Here is a 23,980-nt window from a genome sequence, read left to right as displayed (position 1 = left end):
GAGTAGATTAACAATATAGACAAGTGTTTGTGACAAATTCCCAATAAATATGGCTGCACGCATGTTCACTCAGTTGTGTCCAACTCCTTGCAACAACCCCACAGACTGTAGCCCACCAGGCTCCTCTGTGCATGGGATTTCCCAGACAAGAATACTGGAGTGGGTTGCCATTTCCTCCTCCAGGGGATCTTCCTAACCCAGGGATCGGATCCATGCCTCCCGTGGCTCCTGCATCGGCAGGCAGTCTCTACCACTGGGCCACCTGGGAAACCCCATAAATATGGAGGAACAACTTAAAACAAGTTATCAGTCACTTAAAGTCTGTGTAATAGGAAGTGACCACCATTTATCTGTTGAGCCACAGACCCCTGGAGACCCGTTGAGAGACACCAGGCAGGCTCCCCAGGAAGACAGTGGGAGACCCTCTGCTGTTTGACAGTCGCAACCATGCCACAGGGGTCCCCACGTTCCTCAGGGGAGACTCGGGCTCCTGTGTTACTCTGGGTCCCAGATTTGGCTTCTTTTTCAGGGGAAGAAGTAAATTCCTTTCTTGAGGAAAAAAAGCAGTACCGGAAATATTTATATGTTTTATTCATTTAATGAATTCTGAGCAAAATTTGTAATCTCCATGTCCAGAGATGATTGCTGAGATACCGTAGAAGCTCCCTTCCTTCCTTAACGTCTTTCAACCCACCATGACTAAAACCAACCAAACAGGCAAAAGTAATGCAGGAAGGCAAACGAACCACAAAATCAAAACCCACAGGAAGGGAGGTATCCCGCTCAGGACTCGAAGGACACAGGCGGCCTGCACCCGGGTTGCTCGTGCCGACCTCTGCCTGGAGGACTCTTGCCTGCAGGAGTCGATGTCTTCCATCTTTGGCCATTCTCGTTGACAGTTCCAGTTGCAGGATTTCCATGTTACGTTGTCCCACTGTTTTTTCCTGGGTGGACCTTGCATGTTTTCTTTTTGAAACCCTGTCTGCTCCTCCCTCCACGGCCAGCAGGAAGGTAGCACCTCCTACAGCGATGGCTCCAGCCCTTTTCTGGAGCGAGGAGAAGGCCACGGGAGCCCCTCTGGCTGGCTCCAGAAGCACTCCGCTGTGGAGGATGAGCAAAGATCGGCTAGACAGATTTGGGAGGCGTTCTCTCAGGCTCAAGTGTTGAATAGATTCCATAGCACAGTCGTTGAGTTTGTAAATTAATTCCCGTTGTTGGATTTAGGCAAACATCCTCTATCCTGCTCTCAGAGTCCCTAGTTATCTACAGAATTCCCCTCCTCAGTTAAGAAATGCCTCACATATTTATCTGGTAGCCTGGCTTTTTCTGTGAAATGCTTCCAATTAGAGAAAATGGGAACTCAGTGACTTTTGTTTAAGGAAGTCCCATCTGCCTGATAACATTCAGGAGAGTTGGAGAAGGAGAAGGAAGAGAAGAACCGCCAGAATTTCCTCTTCGGTGATTATTTCTGAATAAGAACTTGAGCAATCTCACTCAAGAAGGTGGGGTTTTCATCCCAGTTAACTGACGCCCCTCTGGAGAGCCAGAGCCAGCTTACAAGCCCCCCCCCACCACCACCACCCCGCCCTGGGCCCTCCGGACTCCCCGCCCCTCTCCCAGCCCCTCACCTCCAGTGACTCAGGCTTGAGCGTCTGCTGCTTCAGAGCCACTTGCTTTCTTCTTCCCTTTGTCGTTATCTGTAGACTTTAACATCAGGCAGAGAGCTGATGCTAACTCCTTGACAGGGAAACAAACGCAGACATCCTTCCTGTCAGTGAAATATATGTCTATGGATTTACACACACATGAATCCATATGCCAAATCCTTAACTCGAATGAAGTACCTTAGAACATGACGGTGTCTTGAGAGGCCTGGTGTGAGGTGATTTGGCTAAAATGAGGCTGTTGGGATGCTCTGTGACACAGTAAGAGCCAGTGTCGTTATGGGAAGAGGAGGTTAGGACACCCAGAGAGACCCCAGGGACGTGCACAGCAGAGGAAAGGCCACGTGAGGGCATCGCGGGAAGGTGGCCGCTCTGCTAGCCAAGGAGCGAGGCCTCAGAGAAACCAACCTGCAGACACCTCCATCTTGGCCTGCTAGGCTCTGTGCTTAGTCGCTCAGTGGTGTCTGACTCTTTGCGAGCCTGTGGACTGTAGCCCGCCAGGCTCCTCTGTCCTTGGGATTCTGCAGGCAAGAATACTGGAGTGGGTTGCTATTTCCTCCTCCAGGGCATCTTCCTGACCCAGGGATTGAACCCAGGTCTCCCACGTTGCAGGCAGATTCTTTACCGTCTGAGCCACCAGGCAAGTTCTAGCCTCTAGAACTGTGAAAAATACATTTCAGTTGTTAAGCCACCCAGTCTGTGGTGTTTTGTCGTGGCAGCACTAGCAGACCTGTGTGTGTGTGTGTGTGTGTGTGTGCTCGTGCACACGCAGGCACATGAGTGTAATAGGTAAAATCTGAGTGGTTTGTTGCGAGGCACAGCCTTCTGGTTTAATTACTCCTAGATGCTGAATCACACGAGTATGTTGCCCAGTAGAGGCCCTTTCGAGACTGTGGCGTGAGAAGGCCCATTCCCCACCCCCGCCCCGGCTCCACCCTCCTGTCCACAAAACCCTAGTGGAGCTGGGGCTCCCCTCCTTCCACTGAAGAACCAGACTGTCTCCACAAGAGCTAGGTTTGAGTTCCCACCATCAGAGCCGAGATTATGAATGCTGTCAGCAGTTACTGACTTGGAAAACTGAAGTGATGGGAATGGAACACAATACATGCTCCTTGAGCCTGGGAACCATGTCCTTTTCCCAAACTTTTCAACACCCAGTTAAGCACTTCGCCCACTGACTGACTATAAATAATATCAGAAGTAAATTTACAGAAGTAGTTCAATTCCTGGAGCCCTCAGAGACAATTGTTCTTTTCTGGAATTTGTTTCAACATATTATTCAAAGTTCTGGATACTTTAGCCTTCAGTTTTGCATCTGAAAGCTTCCTGATATATAATCTGTATCCATGGGTACTGATATTTTTTTTTAGCATCCTTCACTGGTTGATTTTTATTTTACTTCTCTACAGTCTGCTTTAAATTTTGTTATCATGAAAAATGCATCACACTCAGTGTGAGAAATACCATATCAGTAGTTCGTGTTTATTGTTGTTATTTAGTACCTAAGTCATGTCGACTCTTTGGCAACCCCATGGACTGTAACCCACCAGGCTCCTCTGTCCATGGGATTCTCCAGGCAGGAATACTGGAGTGGGTTGCCATTTCCTTCTCCAGGGGATCTTCCCAACCCAGGAATCGAACTTGTGTCTCCTTGCATCTCCTGCATTGCAGGCAGGTTCTTTACCTCTGAGCTACCAGAGAAGTCCCAATAGGTCATGAAGCTGCTTTAAAATGAAGACTCCCACTGAGAAAGAGGTTAAATCAGTGCTTTTTAAAATCAGTACTGGCAATGCAACGCAGAACTGGCCCTGTGGCCCTTATGCAGAAGTCACGAGAACAGTTGCTGGAGTCCCTGTTGGTCTCAGGCTTCTATTCCTGAGTAAAAACCACCCCAAAACACAGTCTCTTACACAACAGCAGTTTCTGATATTCCTGACTGTATTGGCTGGAGCTCCTTTGCTGGTTTCACGTGTCCTCACTCAGATGACACCCTTCAGCTGGAGAGTCCCTGCAGTCTGCGAGTGGGTGCTGGCTGGGCAGGGCGGCTGGCCGCTCCTCCACGCAGCCTCTCATCCTCTAGGAGGCGAGCGTGGCTGCCCACACGGCCATCTCAGAGACGCATGCAGGAGAGCAAAAGTTGGAGCTTCTGGGCAACTGCAGACCCAGGCTTCAGAAAGCACATGACATCCCTTTTGTCACACCCTACAGGGCAGAGCATGTTGTGAGAGCAGCTCAGCTTCAGTGGGTGAGGAAGTAGATGCCATCGCTTGCTGGGAGCAGCTATACAGAATCCGTGGCCACTTTTGATCAACCGCAAGATAGCAGCAGATCCTAAGTCACCCCAGCTCCCTCCCTCTGCGAGCAGAAAAGGGTGGGTCAGGACAGTGGTTCTCTGAGACTGGTGTTCTTCTGAGAAGGGAAACGGACCCAGCCCTGCCCGGGAATGCACCTGCTTTTTCGAAGCTTGTCCAGGGCTGGGATTGCAGAAAAGGATCCAGGTGTAGAATTAACAGATGAGTTTACCCCAAAAGCTGTTGCTAAGATCTCTGGACCTCAAGTTTGGCTGCCTATTGCAATTCTCTGTAGAATTTTTTTTTTTAATACCAATGTCTGGATCCCATCTTCAGAAATGACAGTTTCACTGGTTGGTATAAGAAGTGGCTTTGGTATTGGGGATTTTTAAAAGCTCCCCCAGGGGATTCTAGTGTGCAGCTAAGTGTGCAAAGGACTGCTGCTTAAACTTGAAACTGCCTTTTCTTGTATGGCAAGAAAGATTCAACTAACATTTATGTATTCTATCTACCCGATCATTTGTGATGTGTAAGAGAAAGGACAATGTTTTATACACACACACACACACAGAGCATGTTCTGGTAGATAGCAGTAAAGGAAGCTCTCCTTCAAGTGTTTAGGAATTTGCAGAAGGGCGTCTGTGGATAGCCCAGCCCTCCTAATGAGGAACAGACACCCTGTGGGCAAACAGCCGACTCCAAGGTTCAGAACAAGCCAGTGTCACTTGCGGTCCATTTGGTTTCCTTAACCCAGGGCCGCTGGAAGTGAGTCACCAACAGGTGACTACCACATTTAAGTGAAAAAAGTAAAATCAGCAAAGCTTCTGTTTCGTTCGATTTTAGGCCTCTAGGTGAATCAACAGTGGCTGTTATCTCTCTGGCGGTCTATTAAAGGTTCTTGGGATTATTCTGGATACGAGAGGTTGCACAATTCCTTTGGAGTAGCCCCTGCCCCAGAGTCTCATCTGGAAGAACAACATCGAGCATAGCAACAAGGATCCGAGATACATTCACTACCTGACAAAGCAGAAGTGTCACTTCTGACCGGGGAAGCTGTCATTTTTCTCATTCTTACAGACAAACATTTGTGAACTTCCTACTGGGCCCCCTGGGGGATGTCTCAGGGTGTCAGAATGAATTTCTCTGTTGTAAGGACCTGTAGGCTCATTTCAGGGGCAAGACAAATGCTTGCAAGCCAGCAAAGTGCTGGGATTGTGGAATAGCCCAGTGATTATAAAGATGTCACCAATGCCCAGGATGCAGGAGTAAACACATTTGCTTTTGCCTGACACTTCTCTCGGAGGCTTCCCAAGTATGGTCTGCAGCCCAGTCTGGGACTGTTGGGGGATGTATGGTTCCTGGGCCTTTCCCCAGACCCGCTGAGTCAGAGGCGCTAGGTTCAAGGCCCATAGTCAGGGTTTTAATGTGTCCTCCAGGTGATGCTGGGCTGAGCTGATAGCTCAGCTGGTAGCTCAGCTGATAAAGAATCGGCCTGCAATGCAGGAGACCCTGGTTTGATTCCTGGGTCAGGAGGATCCGCTGGAGAAGGGATAGGCTACCCACTCCAGTATTCTTGGGCTTCCCTGGTGGCTCAGACAGTAAACAATTGGCCTAAAAAAAAAAAGAATTGGCCTGCAATGCGGGAGACCTGGGTTCAATCCCTGGGCTGGGAAGAACCTCCAGAGGAGGCTATGGCAACCCATGGAGAAGGAAATGGCAATCCACAACAGTCTTCTTGCCTGGAGAATTCCTGGCAGGCTACAGTCCCTGGGATCACAGAGTCAGACATGACTAACACACACCAGGTGATGCTGCTAAGTGCTCAAATTTGAGCAACACTATTTGGCAAAATTTGGGGGGAAAAAACGTTGCTTTTTGAGATTTACTGAACTTCTCACAAAAGATACATCTCAAAGAAATGGCATTTGGGCTCAGTTTTGCCATCAACATATATAAAATTTAGGACAGATACAAGAACAGTTTTTTAAAAATATATGGTTATTAGCATTTTGTATAATGTTTTATGGCCCAAAGGCAGGAGGCAAAACCTTGGGATTCTTTTATCTGTAGGAAAAACCCAGGAGTCATGGGCTGCAAACAACACAGCAGAGCCCTGGTTCAGTTCATCCACTCCCAGAAGGGGAGAGCTAAGCAATTAAGAATATCAACAGTGTGTACTGGTGACCACACACTCTCCCATGGCTTAGTGTAAATTTGTTCTTCTTTCAATCCATTTTCTCATCCCCCTTCCTCTAAGGGAGGTTATCAGGCTTACCAGAAGCATCATGGATTCCTCTTGACCCCTCTGCCCAAAGGCTTTTGCTGTTTAGTCACTCAATCGTGTCCGACTCTTTGTGACCCCATGACTGTAGCCCATCAGGCTCCTCTGTCCTTGAGATTTCCCAGGCAAGAATACTGGAGTGCATTGACATTTCCTACTCCATCTGAGCAACATCCCGAGATCTAAATCAGAACCAGTCTGGACTGGAGCATCCGAGAGGCTCCCATTACCAAGGGAAAAGAGGCACTCATGGTCCTGGCCACTAAGCGGTGGTCGGTGGCTGAACCTGAAAACGGGGAGACCAAGCCACCCTTCGATCACAGAGCCCTCATCACTGAAAGCCTCGCTAAGACTAGGTTGGAGCTCACATAGAAACCCCTGCCTCTTGTGGGAGCTTCGACCACACTGCCCTACCTACGGCCACAGCACCCTGAACCCCCAGCCCCGGGAGCCGACGCCACCTTCAGAGGCCTTTCCCGGGAGACTTTCTCGGGAGACACCAAATAAGGCATAGTGTCTGAGAAAAGGACCACACAGATTCAAAGTGACAAATACTTTTTAAAAATTTAAGCAGGGAGGTAAAAACCCTGGATAATTTTTTTCACATGACAAATGAAAAAAGCATTGCGTTTAAAAAAAAAAGAAAACTAGAAGAAATATCTCTTTAAAAGGTATTTTGGAAACTTAGGCTAACTAAACATTTTTCCACAGTTACTACTTTTTTAGTTCGGTTTTGTTTGTTTTTTTTAAAATGCCGCACATGAATTTTGCAGACTGCTAACAAAGAACCTCAATTGTCATAATTTTCTCTGTTTTTCTTCAAAAAATCTGCTGAATTATGCTGTAGTTAAATGATGCTCAGGGTTGCCAACTTATCCTTTTTTGACATCGTGTTTTCTTTGTGCAATTTTGGGGGCCAAAAATACAATCACAAAGGAAGGCTTCTTTAGTTCTTAAAGTGATCTATGCAAGTAAGTTGGAGCGTTGCCTTGCCTATGACATGGAGCTGGTTATATCATCAGCAATTCACAGATTCTAATCTCCTAATCTCAAGATAGTTTATTTCTAATTCTTTATTGTGATCTCAATAAGTGGGGAAGGCAGTTTAAAAAGAACATTTTGTTCTAGCCTTTCTTATTTTTCAAGCCAGCTTTCTGAAAACACTGAGTTCTTCAAATGTTATTTTATGCTGAGGTGATTTTGTATTCCAATACAAAGATTAATTATCACGAAGATCTGGGAGACAGATTTAAAATATATATGTGTCCACCGCAAAAATGCAGGCATTTTGTGGACACAGCAAATCGTCCTGCAAGACACAGTAACACCTGCAGTACTAGGCACGCTGTGGCCCGGCGGACCTCGGGCTGTTCAGGTAACTGCTGAGCCATAGCAGAGTTAAGGTTTGGCTGGAGGACAGCCTTTTTCCTACCAGGAAGAAGAATGACCCTAAAGGATGTGGACTGGATTTCCTCTGCCCCAGCCCAAATCCCCACCTAGCCTCTATCCCGAGCACCCTCCACGAGCCCTGGGCTAGGAGAAGCTGGGACATCTCTTCCCACCCCATCCATGCACCCACAGACTTTCATGGATGTTTCTTAGAGGAGAAGCAGGCAAGGAGTTTTACTGTAAGTTCACTACAACCACGGTCATCTAATAAAAGGAATTTAGCACAGCCGAGTGCTCTGCAGGTCAGTGAATCCCATGCCCTCAGTTAAAGATGAGACCTGAGCCCAGTCTGGCTGGAGGACTTCGGACAGTGGAGAGTTCACAGCAGAGAGAGGAAAAGCCTTGGACCATGGTTGACTCCACTGCGCCCTGGTCCTTGATTCTAAGTCCTGGTGTCCAGGCCTCAGCTGCACAGAATGGAACCTGATCCCTGGGGCCAGTTCAGTTCAGTTGCTCAGGCGTGTCCGACTCTTTATGACCCCATGAATCGCAGCATGCCAGGCCTCCCTGTCCATCAGCAACTCCCAGAGTTTACTCAAACTCATGTTCATTGAGTTGGTGATGCCATCCAACCATCTCATCCTCTGCCACCGCCTTCTCCGTTTGCCTTCAGTCTTTTCCAGCATCAGGATCTTTTCCAATAAGTCGATTTTTCAAAGTAAGTGGCCAGAGTATTGGAGCTTCAGCTTCAGCATCAGTCCTTCCAATGAATATTCAGAGTTGATTTCCTTTAGGATTGACCAGTTTGATCTCCTTGCTGTCCAAGGGACTAAAAGTGCAGTGTACTTTCTAGGGAATAACAAGATTCTGTGGCTAAAACATGACAGGTTGGGGAGGGGGGCTCATAGAGAAAAGGCTCAATTATTTAAAAATTTTTTTATTTGTAACTTGAACTTTCTAGAAGGTCAGGGTATCCATCAGTCATCAGGCACTGCCGTGATGTAAAAGTCCTCGAGGAAATTGTGACCTCTTTGGGAAAAGACTCCTCCATGCAGGAAGTATGCCTTACATGTATGTTCAGTCGTGTCTGACTCTTTGCGTACCTATGGACTGTAGCCCACCAGGCTCCTCTGTCTATGGGACTCCCCAAGCAAAAATACTGGAGTGGGTTGCCATTTCCTCCTCCAGGGGATCTTCCCAACCCAGGGATCAAACCCATATCTCCTGTGTCTCCTGCATTGCAGGCGGATTCTTTACCACGGCGCCACCTGGGAAGCCCTGGGAAGCCCTAGTACGTAGTTGCTGCTGCTAAGTCACTTCAGTCGTGTCTGACTCTGTGCAACCCTGTAGACAGCAGCCCACCAGCCTCCCCCGTCCCTGGGATTCTCCAGGCAAGAACACTGGAGTGGGTTGCCATTTGTTTCTCCAATGCAGAAAAGTGAAAAGTGAAAGTGAAGTTGCTCAGTCATGTCCCACTCTTAGCAACCCCATGGACTGCAGCCTACCAGGCTCCTCCATCCATGGGATTTTCCAGGCAAGAGTATTGGAGTGGGGTGCCATTGCCTTCTCCAGAAGTAGTTGATATCACTCTAATTAAGAAACTCAGGGCTCTGGGTCACAGAGAGAAAGGAAGAGTGAGCTTAGAATGGAAAGACTGGTTCTCAAGTGGCCGTTTCCATGGCAAGATGGGTAACACTGCACAGTCCATATGGAAAATATGGGGTGAATGACTCGTTCGTAAGTCTTGGTCACAGCTGTCAGGACTGGAGTAGTAACAGCCTTCATGAAGGGGTGTCCAGAGTCAGCCTGGAGCAGCAGGAAGAAACCTGAGTGCTCTCAGTAACACCCAAAAATACTCACTCAGCTTAGAAATCACAGACTCCATCACGAAGTTTATTGCCTTTAGACGTTCGTCCCAGTAAAAACAGAACCAGTTCTTGGGAGAAAAAATCATTTGTGACCATGAGCTAAGTAATAAACATCCTAACACGAGAATCATCTTTACAATGTGTTTCTTCAACCCAGCTGCCTGTCTTGCCTGTTTCTGCTTCTTGTTGTTCAGTCGCTCAGTCATATCTGACTCTTTGTGACCCCATGGACTGCAGCACGCCAGGCCTCCCTGTCTATTTCTGCTTGCTAGCAAAAGCTGTTTAAGTTCCTTTCCATGTTCTGAAAACTCTTGTCATGCAGGGTAAGAACATGCTTTCTGAAAGAAATTATAAGGCTATGGAGAGAGTGAAAATGATCTTTTCTTTTTTGGTTGTTTTTTGACAGTGAGGTGAAAGTCGCTCAGTGGTGCCCAGCTCTTTGCTCCTCCATGGACTATACAGTCCATGGAATTCTTCAGGCCAGAATACTGGCGTGGGTAGCCTTTTCCTCCTACAGGGGATCTTCCCAACCCAGGGATCAAACTCAGGTTTCCCACATTGCAGGTGGATTCTTTACCAGCTGAGCCACAAGGGAAGCCCTTCCAAATTTCACAATGTATTCACAGATGTTTCAACTCTTGTCCAGAGACCCCGCAGTCAAACTTACTCTGAGATTTTCAGAATCAGCGGTGTAGGACCTGGCCCTTCCTACTTGGTTTCCACAGTGGGAGCCACATGTCGAGCAGGGCAGCACCCACGGTGGGCGAGGTGGTCATCTCCTCTGTCACCACCAGGACCACCTGCTGATGCAGCTTTCCATCAGTTACACAACTTACCTGCTGTTCAGATGATGACCGTCAGACTCTTCCAGGGGCTTGGAAAACGGCCCTTCCCACTTGGTTCTCCCATCAACCGTCCAGTCTGTAAGAAGAGCCAAAAGACATTACTGCTCTGCAATTGCCAGGGCTCCAACTCACTCTTCTTTTGACATGTGGGAGTGTGTGTGCTCAGTGCTGTCTGACTCTTTGCAATTCCATGGACTGTAGCCTGCCAGGCTCCTCTGTCCATGGGATTCTCCAGACAAGAATACTGGAGCAGATTGCCATTTCCTACTCCAGGGAATTTTCCTGATTCAGGAATCAAACCTGCATCTCGTGTGTCTCCTGAATTGGCAGATGGATTCCTTACCACTGCGCCACTTGGGAAGCCCCTTCTTTTGACATACTTACTACTAACTTCACTAAAATAGGATGTTGTTGGCTGATAGAAGAATTATAGACAAGTGAAAAATGCTAATCTGTCTATGGAACTGTTTCTGTAGGTCACTGAGCCTTTGGTGCTATGTATTTTTTTAAAGATGATGTAAATTGTATTCTGGTGGTTTAGCCGCTAAGTCGTGTACAACTCTTTCGACCCCATGGACTGCAGCCTGCCAGGCTCCTCTGTCCATGGGATTTTCCAGGCAAGAATACTGGAGTGGGTCTCCATTTCCTTCTCCAAGGGACCTTCCCAACCCAGGAATCAAACCTAGGTCTCCTGCATTGAAGGCAGGTTATTTACCAACTGAGCTATGAGGGAAGCCCCTCAAATTGTATTCAACTGATTATTACTAATGAAACTGACAGAAGGAGATTTTGAAGTTTCAGGACAATGTCCTAAATCTGACTCTGTCTACTAGGTAAGAGCTCCCCATAGGGATGCACCTGGACTCGTCTGGTCTATATTGGTATAATAGGTCTAGACATCTCGTTTCCACTGATAAATGAAGCCCTTGAAGGATTATCCTTAAGGGAAATCATGGAAAGACTACTGGCCTTAGTATCCAGAGACCCAGGTTCAATGGAGTGGACTTGGGTAAGTGAACTGACACATGGAGCCCCAGGTGACTCAGCTATAAGACAGGGAGGGTGACTACTCAGTGTTGTTCTAAAAATGATGTCAGATGAGGTGTCTGAAAATGCCTAGGACGACACAGTGCACGTAGTAGGTGTTCAATAAGCGTCTCACCAGCCCTCTCTTTAGCCTTGAACTGTTAGAATGCAGAGCTGATGATGGATGTCATGCAAGAACGATGCCTGCTGAGAAGGGTCTTGGTCTGTTTTGGAGGTGGGAGGTGTGGGGGCAGCAGGGGTTGAACAGAAGAAGTTGGAAGCCCCCATATTCCAGGAGAGAATGGGATTTACAACAGGGAAGGTTTACAGGAGAGGGGACAGGTCTCACTCTGACATAGCCAGGAGCCTTCTGCTGAATCAGGGAATGGCTTCCTCAGGAGTAAGAATGCCCTCAGAAAGTGAAGACTTCAAGAACAATGTCGAAGAGACAATTTGGAAGGGGTGCTGCAAAGATAAAAACATCAGCATATGAGCAGAATGTTAAATTCATTGCTCACTTAAAACCCATTCAGCCCTGATTCAGGGTCAATAAATATCTGTGTCTAGTCCCATAATTCAGTCTCCAAAAAAAGAAGAGGAAAAAAGTGGAGAAGAAGGAGAAAACAGAATTGAATATAATTTATAGCATTTGCATTTTAAGTATTTCCTTCCTTTTAAAAAGGCCCAGAGTTATCACAACATAATTAACAAACACACTATTCTGTTTTTTCAAGAGTTGTTACTGAAACACATAATGGACTTGCTCATATGTGTTTCTTACAATAACAGATTCACTAATTCATAGTAAATTTAAAGACATGATCCTCTACATGAAAACATATATATAACCCCCCAGCAACAATCAAATTTCATTTAAAAATTCACAGTTTTAAATGGCACATCCAAAGAGAAATAGCACTTCTCTTATATCCAGCTTCCTCATTTTTCATATGTCGATGGCTGAGTTTAGAGTTTATATATAGAAGGGACATTTGTGTCATTAGGAGAACTGAGGATAAGTGTAGTGAAGTGACCACCATAATGGACACAAGACTCGGAAGTGGAGGGAAGGGGGTAAAGACCACCCTGGGAAGCTGCCAGCACAGGCATCGTGGGAAACGTGGAGAATCACAGTGCTGCAGATGAAAGTGAGCAGGAGAGAATCTTGTCCTCCTTCCAAGACTTGTCGAGCCACTAACAGACAACATGCAATGAGGAGCGATGAACCATCAGACAGTGCACCTTGGCAAGGATTTGCATTTGAAAATGGCTATGGAGAAGGCAATGGCACCCCACTCCAGTGCTCTTGCCTGGAAAATGCCATGGACGGAGGAGCCTGGTGGGCTGCAGTCCATGGGGTCTCGGGGAATCGGACACGACTGAGCGACTTCACTTTCACTTTTCACTTTTATGCATTGGAGAAGGAAATGGCAACCCACTCCAGTGTTCTTGCCTGGGAAATTCCATGGACAGAGAAGCCTGGGGGGCTACAGTCCACAGGGTCACTAAGAGTCGGACACGACTGAATCGATTTAGCAGCAGCAGCAGGTGGTGCTAGTGGTAAAGAACCTTCCTGACAATGCAGGAGATTTAAGAGGCATGGGTTCAATCCCTTGGTCAGGAAGATCTCTTAGAGGAGGGCATGGCAACCCATTCCACTCTTCTTGCCAGAATTTCCAGGTCAGAGGAGCCTAGTGGGCCACAGTCCATAGAGATGCAGAGTCAGACATGACTTAGCAACTGAACAACTACAACAGCCAGATCAAGAGATGGAGCCCTCCTTGGAGTCAAGAGATAGACCCTCTCTGACCCCCTCAGAGCCACTGCCCAGCCCTACAGAAATGCCATGCTGGCTTCTAATAACACAGATTACTTTTGCTATTTGGGGGCTTTGCATGCAAGGTACACTCTTTTGCGTCTGGCCTCTTTAACTCAACATTATTTTCTGAAACCCAGTCATGTTGTTGAACATAGTTGTAGACTGTTCATTCTCAGGGCTCTGTAGGACTCCACTGTGTGAAAATTTGCCACGCTGTATGTATCCATTCTGTTGTCAGGGTATTTGAGTCATTTCATATATAGCCTAAGCCATAGGAAAGACCAGAGATTCTCTTTTATCCAGAAGGTCAGGTCCGCAAATGAAATTCACCATCTCCTTTCTACTTTCAAATGTCCGATCAAAGGAAATCATTTTCCTCCCATGTCAGAATTAGAGCTGATCTGACTATGACTTAAGTACTGAGTTAAGGAAGAGGTTAACATGTGGACAGCCTGCTCTGGTGGACTCGTCATAATCCCAAAGGAAACTGACCTGACTTTGGATGATGACTGCATTTCGAAAGAGGCAGCTTGTCTTGGCTTTCTTGGAGGGACCACATCCCTCAGCTAGAGGGTGCTTATCAATGTACGGATGAACAGAGGAGAAGGTGGGAGGGTGGGGAGACCGCACCCAAACAGGATACCAAAATAAAGGGCACCTGAAATGATCACTTTAGAAAATACGGTGATGTTTACGTACAGAATAACACAATTTCTTACTCACACATCCCACCTGTGACATGAATCAGAGCCTTCACCTGTGGCCATGTGCCATCTTTTCCACTCTCGGTGGTTTACAGATGTTGGACTTTGAAGTTGAAGAAGAAGAAAAAAAAGAACCAGAGCTGCCCTAAAAGAAATGAGGAAGTGAGAGCTCTGCCGTGTCTGGCCCGGGCGACAGCCCATGATGCTCTTTCCGGTCTCAGTAACATTCTGAATTTCCACCTGCCCGCCCCCTCTCCCTTATAACGCAGAACACGTGAAGTTAGAGCCATTCAGTCTCCTCACTCACGCTGGATTAGTAGGAGCAGAGTGTCATGTTATTTTTCCAATTTTCCACAGTTCACGGGAGGTAAAAGAAGTCTGGCTGGAGGCCCTCCGAGGGTAAGTACCATAAATCGGCCTGACACGACAGTCAGCTGCCGGGCGGGGTCACTGGGCTTTGAGATCGTATCCAACAAAAACAGGTTTCACCGTGCAATATGCAACATGTAGTGTTATGAAGAGTAAACTCAGACGGCTTTGCTTTCATGGGAAGCCAGCGCTTCGGGGCTCTAGGAATTCTGTACGTGTTATCTTTGTTTTATGTCTGCCTTAAGCCGCGTCCTGGGGAGCCACTGTTTTGCCTTTTCAGGTTTCATGAGAAAATCTGTGCAAAGCCCTTAACACAGTGCCCTGGCACATAGGGAACTCTCCTCCCAAAATGCTAGTTGTCATGGTAGCTGTTACTCAGATTATCTCCTGATGGGAACTTAATAAATGAAAAGCAAAGTTTGGCGTGATGAAGATGTCAGGTTTAAAGCTTTCAGAAAGTAGTGTGTTCAGATGCTGTGTTTAATAGCGTAAGACATCTGGTAACACATAACTGACTTTAAATGAACACTTTTCTAACTAGTAGTTTCAGACTTTGTCTTTTGTCAGAGTGGGGCTGAAATTGGCCATTGCATTCCGTAGTTCCCTCCTCACTCTTTCCCGAATGATTTTTCGTAGACAGAGCCAAGGCCACACAGGAGCAAAATTCATCCCTGGACCGTCAGCCCGAACTCCAATGAAGTTGACAAGCAGCTGCCATGCTGTATGTGCCCTGCTTACACTTACTGCCTCGGATTTTCTCATGGCAAGGGTCAAAGATGTTTACCTAACTTGACTTTTTTTCTCTTGTAGTCAAAAACACTAAATGCCTGTGATATGGAGACATTAATTGAATGTCAATCAGAGGTAAGAAAGCTGTTTTTCAAACTTTTTATCTGCACTGTGAGATAGAAAACTGTTTTAATTGAATATCATGCATGTTGTTCAGTTATCAGAATAGAAAATCAACATGATAAGTTGTAGTAAACACTAATATTAATTGAGATCTTGTGTCATGATAAGATATTAATATTGATTCTGAAAAAAATTAATGGACAACTAACTGTTGATATGAATAAAATGGTGAATATATTTCGTGGGGAAAGACTGGTCAGATTTCTTCTATCATTAATTTTAATTAAATATATTTTTAGGGTAATATCAAGGAACATCCTTTGTTGGCATCATGTGAGAGTGAAGATAATATTTGCCAGCTAATTGGTGAGTTTTGAAAATACACTGATCTTTTATGTAAATGCTAACAACCAGTGTTCTTGGTTTGCCAAACCACAGTGCTTTACTAGGGATTTTTTTTTTTCGAAGTGTTCTCTTAAAGACCACAGAACATTAACACTTGCGTGGCAGGAAGGTCCGGCTCACTAGACAGCAAGTGCTCTGAGAGAAAAGATCCTCCCCAAGTCAACCTCTCCCCCATCCAGAGGGGTCTTAGTGGGGTTACAGATCTCCTGGCCACTTCTGTTCTGACAACTAAAGTGTGCATATGTTTCCACTCTCACCCTCCTCTACTGGAGAATGATTCTAAGAGCACACGAAGCAACTGTTGCTGTCTTAAATCCCAAAGAACCCGCCGTTCTGTCAATTTTTTCCACAATTCATTGCGTTGTAATGTAACTCTGACCCAGTTCTCTTGAACTATAAGGACAAGCCAGTTCTCTATCCATCCTCTTCATTGGCCGGTATAAAAAGTATAGAAACATGTGCTAATGCATTTAGAAAGTATAGCTTTTTTTTTTAAATTAGAAAAAAAAAAGAAAGGAGAGAGAGGAAAACAGAGAAAGAAGTAAACTCATGAGTGGTTATACCCATTGTGCAGACATCTTCAGGATTTTGCAAGGACAGATTATCCTGGAAATTTTTTCCTGAGCATTTCCAATTGCCAGGGCTAGGTTCTAACCTCCCCGCCCTTGCCTAACACATCCACCGGGAAAACCCTGCTGCTGACTGCAGACGGACTAGCTCCCTCTAGTGGTGGGTGCTAGCGCGGCCGCTGAGGTTTAACAGCCCGCCCCGCCTAGAGCCTTCAAAATGGTTTTGAGCAAGTCACTTCCTGTAAGTTTCGTTTTCTTCACTAGTCAGAGGAGGAATTAAAATAATCTGTTTCACATCAGAAATAGCCACCAACTATCCACCGTGGTTATTAAGGTCAATATGTTAAGATGGTTGTTTATGACCTGCCTAGTTGGGCTTTGCTCATTTTGTATAGCAAACAGCTGGTAAAGAGTAAAAACAGGAAAGGTGGAGACTTTGTGGAACCTTGGTGTTGCTGTTGAGGGGCTGGTTGCCCTGGTAACAATGTGGTTGTTTTTTGGGTTGATTTTTCTAGATTAAGGTTCACACCCTTTGCTTCCTCAGTTTTTCGAAACTGTTTCTCCCACATGGCAAACCATAAATGACAATATCTGTTGTCTTATGTGGATCCTTCCTTGCTTATCAGTATGTTAATCTAATTTCTCTTTGCCTTGTTTGCTTGGCCGTAGAAATCAAGAAGAGAAAGAAGGTGTCTAACTGGCTCCTTCTCATGAGAAGGCTTTCTTCTTCATCAGATGTTTCTGCAGCTTCGGAGCCAGAATTGAAGACATCCCTTTTCGATCAGCCCTTGTCAGCCATCTGCAGTGACAACACGCTCCCGGGACCCATTCAGGTAGGCACACGTTCACCCAGAACCTACTTCAGTTTTCTGTGAAATGTCCTCTGGAAACCTGAGTGGCTTTCTCATGCTAAACTTGTTGGGGTGGGGTTTTCCGTTTTTTCCCCACGTTTGGAAATGGTGTTCCCACCTAAGAATGCAGTCAGGAGGACACATGGTGGCTTACATTCTAGAAATTAGTTGTATTTGCCAATGAGCTCAGGTCAGTGGTCCCTCCATCCTTCTGACTTAATGGAGTGAAGAAGGCTGAAAATGTGTAGCTTCTGAAAAACCAACAGATTCATGAAGTTTGTGATCAGACATCCAGTGTTTACATGGAATGACTTGAGAGGAGGGAGGCCCAAAATCATTTTAGGCTGTGCAAATTCCAGCTTTCCCAACATACCTGCTCTTAGAAAAACGGCAGTGTCAAGAGAGACGGTTGAAAAGCAACCGGACTGAAAGGAACCAGACTGGGATTAATAGTCTCGTTAAGACTGTCTTAGTATCCTGGAGAACTAACTTTAATGGAGAGGATATTGTACAGCAGGTAAAGTTAGCTACTGTTGATGTCCACTATTTAAATTCTTTCTCCTACCGAAATAACAGATTTTTCCTCTATTGGTAGCATCAAAGTGTGTCTTCAAACCACGGGTAACCATTTCCTATTTCTATACCCCTTTCCTTTAGGATATTCTCACTATTCTATGCCTGAAAGGCCCTTCCACTGAAGGAATATTCAGGAAAGCAGCCAACGAGAAAGCCCGCAAAGAGCTGAAGGAGGAGCTCAGCTCCGGAAGCGTGGTGGACCTGAGAAGCCTCCCTGTGCACCTCCTGGCGGTGGTCCTCAAGGTGAGTCCCCAGCACCCGTGCCAAACAACAAGCTGACGGGCTCTGACACACTTACTCTCAGGGGACGAGAAACAGGCTCTTCGCCCCACACAGCAAAGGCAACTGATCGTGGAGTCGAACTGTTTTAGTTAAGCCTTCATTTATTTGTATCAGCATCTTTGTTTCTGTGATCCCAGATTCCAACCAAAAAGTGTTGCCCTAAAGTCTTCCCAGATTTCTCTGAGAACAGGCGCTGGGACCGTCCCACAGCCCAGTCCGTTCCCCTGAGTCTGGTGGCCCCTTGGCTGGTGGCCTTAACCGTGCCCGTTGTTAGGAAAGTTGCTGAGAGGCAAGTTGGGGGCAGACTTCAGGCTCCCTGGATGCAGGCAGGAAGGGGTGATGAGCACAGACTCCTGAGAGGGATCGAATGAGACGGAAGTTAGGATGGCAGCACGTTATGTAACATGAACTGTCCCCTTCCTCCCTCCAGGACTTCCTCAGAAGTATTCCACTGAAGCTCCTGTCCTGTGACCTGTTTGAGGAGTGGATGGGTGCCCTGGCCAAGCAGAGCGAGGAGGACCGGATCGAGGCCCTGAAACAGTAAGTCACCCGTGCAGCCTCCGCCCGGGGTTCCTCACTGAACTGTCAGAGTGTTTCACGTATGTTGCAATGTTGAAGGAATTCAAGTGGAATCGCTCACCTACTCCTAGAATACAAATCTAAAGGTACCCTGGAAATGTTTAAGAAGTAGCTTTTTTTTTTAGCCAAATGAAAGGAGGCACCTCTGTCAAAAGGTAGAAAGTGAACTTCAGTACTCACAAATCCCAACAGGTAGGGAGTCTAAAAATATAAGTAGTTCAAGAAGGTATGAAACAAAGTCACAGATGAAAGCCTTGGAGCAGGCTAACTAGCCACATGTAGGAACCTGGGGTCTTCTTCACCTGTTCACATTGATGCTGTGCAAAACAATGATTCTCCCATAAAACATTCCTTAGTAAACAGTCTGCAAGGGCTTGTTTGTTGACAAAATTCCATAGTGTATTTATTTCATATTCTTATAACCAACCAAAATGAAAACTCGATAAAAATAAATTCCAACACAACAGAAACAATACCAAGTAGAAATGAAAGTGTGACCTGTTAGTGCCTAGAAAATCTTACACACCTAACTTCACAATATCAGCACTTTTGCCAAGTCCTATGAAAGTGTGTCTATATATGATTGTCTCACATGGCTAAGTATTATCAATGACATATTGAACTGAAGGCATTAGTATGTCTGTCCCAAAATAAGAATCCTGAGATTACAGTAAACTTCTGCTTATAGACACAAAGGTCTTTCTTAACAGTATCTTATGAGAAATGAATGATCCTTATGTTAGAACCACCATTTCTTTTTTTGAAAATATGAGGCTTTATAATTCTAATTTATTAGTCATTGTACCAATGTTGCCCTTTTAGTGCTGACCTCATTATTTTTATGAACATGCTCTTCTAAACTGATTTATTCTTCATAAAACTTTCTCAGAATGGTATAAAAATGTGTCTTCTTCATTTGATGAGCACAGTTCAAAAAAAGGCAAATGATTGTATTCTTTAGAAAAACCAGTCTTGCAGTATTAGAAGCAGAAAGACATTCTATATGGCTAAATGGTTTCTCAACAAAATGATTTTCAAAATGTATTAAAGTTTACTGCAGGAGTTAATGATTCGTAATCTAAGATCTGTGTAAAGAGTAAATGGCCATGTTACTGGTGTCAGGATCATAGAGGCCAGTTTTCTAGGGCTTCAAGCTCTTGTGGTTCATTGATTCATTCCGTGTCAGTTGCCACTGCATGTATCTGAATGAACCTTTCACAATGTTTCTTGTGAAAACAGACCTTCCTCATTTTAAAGGAAGCCTGGGTCAGGCAGCAACTTTCAACTTGCTCCCCTCAAGCTAGATAGGCCATGAACCTCCCCTAAAACCAGCTTCCCCACCTCCATTCCAGGGTTGCAGATAAGCTCCCACGGCCCAACCACCTGCTGCTCAAGCATCTGGTCTCCGTGCTCCACGTGATCAGCAAGAACTCCGAGGTCAACCGGATGGACGCCAGCAATCTCGCCATCTGCATTGGGCCCAACGTGCTGAGCCCGGAAAACGAGCACAATCTATCACTGGAAGCCCGGAGAGACCTGAACGATAAGGTTTGTGCTCAGCTTTTTCTGAGAAACTCGACATCTGCTTGTCATAGCCAAGCAGTGAGGTCTGCTGTGGCCCCAGGTCCACTATCTGGGTGCACCCACTGGATGAGACCTGGTAAAGCCAGGTCATCCTACGAGACAGAGGACGTGATGCCCATCTCTCCACCACCGTTTCCAGAATGGAAAGGCCCTTTCACTTTGCTCTTTTTTGTGCATCACGCTCTGTCAGTTCAGCTACCAATCCGGGCAACTCCTTTAATGAACATTTTGGTTACTTTAATACATTTTTTAAATTTACAAAGTTAAAAGGCATAATCTCAAAAATAATTTTCACAAAGGTGATTGTTATCAATTTTCTGAATGCTCCTCTCAGACACAGTAAGCATCTGTTATGTCAATTTTGAAAGTAAAAATGTTGGTTGCTCAGTCGTGTCTGACTCTTTGTGACCCCATGGACTGTAGCCCACAAGGCTCCTCTGTCCATGGAATTCTCCAGGCAAGAACACTGGAGTGGGTAGCCATTCTCTTCTCCAGGGGATGTTCCCAACCCAGGGATCGAACCCAGGTCTCCTGCCTTGCAGGCAGATTCTTTACCACCTGTGCCACCAGGGAAGCCCATGTTGGCACCTCCCTAACTGCTGACCCTCCCTATGTCCCCGTTGGTAACCTTCTTCCTTTAAAAATAAATAAAGATCTCATTAAGCTGACAAGCTGTTAACTTCTCCTCACAGGTTAAGACACTGGTGGAATTCCTCATCGATAACTGCTTTGAAATATTTGGGGAAGACTTTCCAGCACATTCCAGAGTTGCTTCTGATGACTCCCTGGAACACACGGACAGTTCAGGTATGGAATGTGTTCTCAGTGGACTCTGACTGTGGGGTTAAGTCCATGCCTGGCTACAAATCCAGCCCAGTAACGTACAGCACCCCAGGTATCTGAAGAAGTTACCAACACACATCACCAAATCAGAGCAGACACAGTCTGTAGGGAAGTCATCAAGCAGGCAAACTTTTCTCTTGACTTTTCCTACACTATTTCCTCAGGCTGCACCTTCCCCTTCTTATTCTAAATCATGAAGAATTGCTCCTTTTACAGAGTAATCTTTGGCTAGAGGGTTGGGGTAAGAAACTTTTGTTTCCACAGAATGGAATATGGGTCTAATGTGGGTCTGTTAAAATAGGGATGAAAATGAAAGTGTTAGTTTCTCAGTCCTGTCCACCTCTTTGCAACCCCATGGACTATAGCCCGCCAGGCTCCTGTGTTCATGGAATTCTCCAGGCAAGAATACTGGAGTGGGTAGCCATTCCTTTCTCCAGGGGATCTTCCCAACCCAGGAATCGAACCCACGTCTCCTGCCTTGAAGACAGGTTCTTTACTGTCTGAACCACCAAAATGGGGATGGATCCAATGAAAAGAGCCATCCAAAGGATCAGCTGTTAAATCTAAGATCAATAAATTTTCAGTGGAGTGCTGTTTTCTCTCTTTTCTCTTTTTTTCTCGCCCTCTCTCTCTCTCAACCTCTCTCTCTTCATTTTCCTACTTATCTTCTCCAGCTCAAAATAGTAGACATTGAAAGAAACAAAACTTGAACGTGGCCAGTTTCTTTCATAACAAGCCCCAAATTAGCTTAGCTTCACCGAATTCCCTAGTGCCATACTTGATGTTAGTAGGGTGGATGGTGCTAAAGTGAATTTCTAAAAGGAACTGAACAAAAACTCAACTGTCCCTTACCTTCCCCCAGACATGTCGACCCTGCAGAACGACTCAGCCTATGACAGCAACGACCCTGACCACGACGTGGAGCCTGCGGGCTCCCCAGGCTCGCAGCCCCCAGGGCCCCTGGAACTGGCGGCTGGCGGCGTGGAACCTAGAGCCCCGCTGCGCCCTTGGGAGCCCGTAGTCAACACCACGGCCAGAATGAAGGGCTTCCTCGGGCAACCTGACCGGAGGTACTCGGACCCCAGCACCACATCCTCCCCGGAGTGCCTCGAGGGCAGAAGAGCAAACCCGAAACTCACGCGAAGCGAGGACGACTTCACCGCCGTGGCCCCGGCAGCCTCCTGCTTTGCCGGCGAGGAAGCCGAGGACCCATTTCCAGAGGAGGTGTTTCCTGCAGCCGAAGGCCGGGCCCAGAGGCCCCAAGACCTGGGGGAGCAGAGCCCGACTCAGGGCTCGGTGTCACCGTGCGCACGGGTCCCCAAAGCCGCCTCCAGCGGCTCTCTGGACACTTTCTCTGACAGCTCGCCCCTGGCATCTCCTTCCAGCCCCAAAAGAAACTTCTTCACCAGACACCAGTCTTTCACCAAGGCTGAGAAAAGCAAGCCCAACAGAGAAATTAAAAAGCACTCCATGTCATTCTCCTTCGCCTCTCACCAAAGAGTGCTGACCAAAACGCGCAGCTTTGGAGCCACGAAGTCCAAGGGCTGCCCCCGAGACCAAGAGAAGCGAGGTTCCAAGAAAGAAAGCCAGCTCGCCGGCCGGATCGTCCAAGAAAGCTCGTCGGACACCCCCGGCCAAGCCGTGCTGGGCTTTAACTCGGGGGCCTACGCCCTCTCGGTGGAGGATGTGTTCCGGCTGGTGGATCAGAGGCACCCCGGCCGCCCCCCCTCTTACGAGGAGGCCGTGCGGCTCCAGGCACTGGAGCTCGCGCCCCGCGGGGGCCAGACAGTGGGCAGCCTGAGGGCCCGCGTGCTGAGCCTGGACGCGGGGCTCCTGCCTCCCCTCCCTGCCCACTCCCACGGGGACTCAAGAAACATCCGCGGGCCGGAGCCCCTGGACGGGCTCCGACGGGGGCTGGGGACCGAGATCTGGAGGCAGAGCCTGCCCGACTGCACCCCTAAGGACACGGCAGGACGGGTGATGGTCCCCGGGACATCCGAGCTGCAGCGGCTGAGAACCGTGTCGCAGCAGAAGGGCAGGCAGGCCGTCCTGGCCCAGCGGTGTAGCCAGCCGGTGTTTGATGCCGAACAGCTCCGATTCGCTAAGGAATCCTACATCTAGCGCCGGGCCCCTCTGTACACGAGAATTGCCTTTAGACTCTTGTTTTCCAAAAAGTCGTGAATAAGCTCCTCTGGAAAGTTGTGTTGAGACCTCCTCCAAGAGGACAGCCACACAGCTTCACACCAGCCCTCTGTGCGCCTGATTTGTACAACGTGTAGCACGTGTATAAAACGCGTTCTAGACAAGGCATTGGGTACACATATGCAGATGCATGTATATATTTGTGAACTTGCGCCAAACTGCATTGCTGTTCTTTGCCTCCTGAAGTTTTGTTTTGTTTTTTTTTTTCAGTGGTTACTGTCTAAAAATAATGTTTTCTTTTTTTGGCATTGCTTCAAAGGGCATGCCAAGTGTCTTATTTTCCACAAACTCCATTTAGGAGAAAAGGTCTAAGTCTCCGTTAGGAGTTTCCTCTGATAAGCCGCTTTGTGATCACCTCAGTAGGATGGAAGGAACAGACTGCAGGAGTAGAGTTCAGTGTTTGAAGTTATCAAAGGGCATTATAAACTCCAGCAAAATAAAAAAAAAAAAAAAAAGGTTGTTGTTAACAATGCATGAAAAATATGTCAATGTGTCTGTCCTTTAACTGTCTAATTTGAAATTTGGGTAAGTTAGTGAAAATGCATTATATTGTGCATCATTAACTGATGTCAAGCACTTTGAGTTTCTTTGTAGTTCAATAGTGTCTTCTCCGATAGTGTGGAGGAAATTACTTCATACGCATTGGGGCGTTCATATGTAAAATTTCAATATTCTCTCACTACAATAAATTGCCTTCCTTATTTCAAAGTAAACATGTTCATTCTTTACTGATATGTTGCCTCTGCTCCCTCAGTTCATAGAAACCCACCAGAAAAATCATTCACACGTTGGTTCATTCAACCAGCATTTATTACGTCTGCCCAAAATGCAGGAGACCTGGGTTTGATCCCAGGGTTGGAAAGATCCCCTTGAGAAGGAAATGGCAACCCCACTCCAGTACTCTTGCCTGGAAAATCCTGTGGACGGAGGAGCCTGGTAGGCTACAGTCCATGGGGTCTCAGAGAGTCAGACACTACTGAG

At 46.6% G+C, this 23,980-nt stretch overlaps 1 protein-coding gene across 1 annotated transcript in view; it reads left to right on the top strand.

Annotated features, from left to right (window-relative positions):
- The window catches only part of TAGAP (T cell activation RhoGTPase activating protein), an 80,417-nt gene extending 56,714 nt beyond the window's left edge, over nt 1–23,703 (top strand). The window contains exons 5-14 of the mRNA XM_055536126.1: nt 14,245–14,286; nt 14,893–14,977; nt 15,067–15,120; nt 15,408–15,474; nt 16,752–16,915; nt 17,591–17,752; nt 18,222–18,331; nt 19,723–19,918; nt 20,647–20,761; nt 21,660–23,703. Of these exons, the coding sequence (XP_055392101.1) occupies nt 14,245–14,286; nt 14,893–14,977; nt 15,067–15,120; nt 15,408–15,474; nt 16,752–16,915; nt 17,591–17,752; nt 18,222–18,331; nt 19,723–19,918; nt 20,647–20,761; nt 21,660–22,918 (2,254 nt within the window). The 3' untranslated portion in view covers nt 22,919–23,703. The remainder of the gene's footprint in view (nt 1–14,244; nt 14,287–14,892; nt 14,978–15,066; nt 15,121–15,407; nt 15,475–16,751; nt 16,916–17,590; nt 17,753–18,221; nt 18,332–19,722; nt 19,919–20,646; nt 20,762–21,659) is intronic.
- Nucleotides 23,704–23,980: the final 277 nt, after the last annotated feature.

Source organism: Bubalus kerabau, chromosome 9, assembly GCF_029407905.1.
Source record: "Bubalus kerabau isolate K-KA32 ecotype Philippines breed swamp buffalo chromosome 9, PCC_UOA_SB_1v2, whole genome shotgun sequence".
In the NCBI taxonomy this organism is placed as follows: domain Eukaryota; kingdom Metazoa; phylum Chordata; class Mammalia; order Artiodactyla; family Bovidae; genus Bubalus; species Bubalus kerabau.
This window is presented reverse-complemented; position numbering and strand designations above follow the sequence as displayed.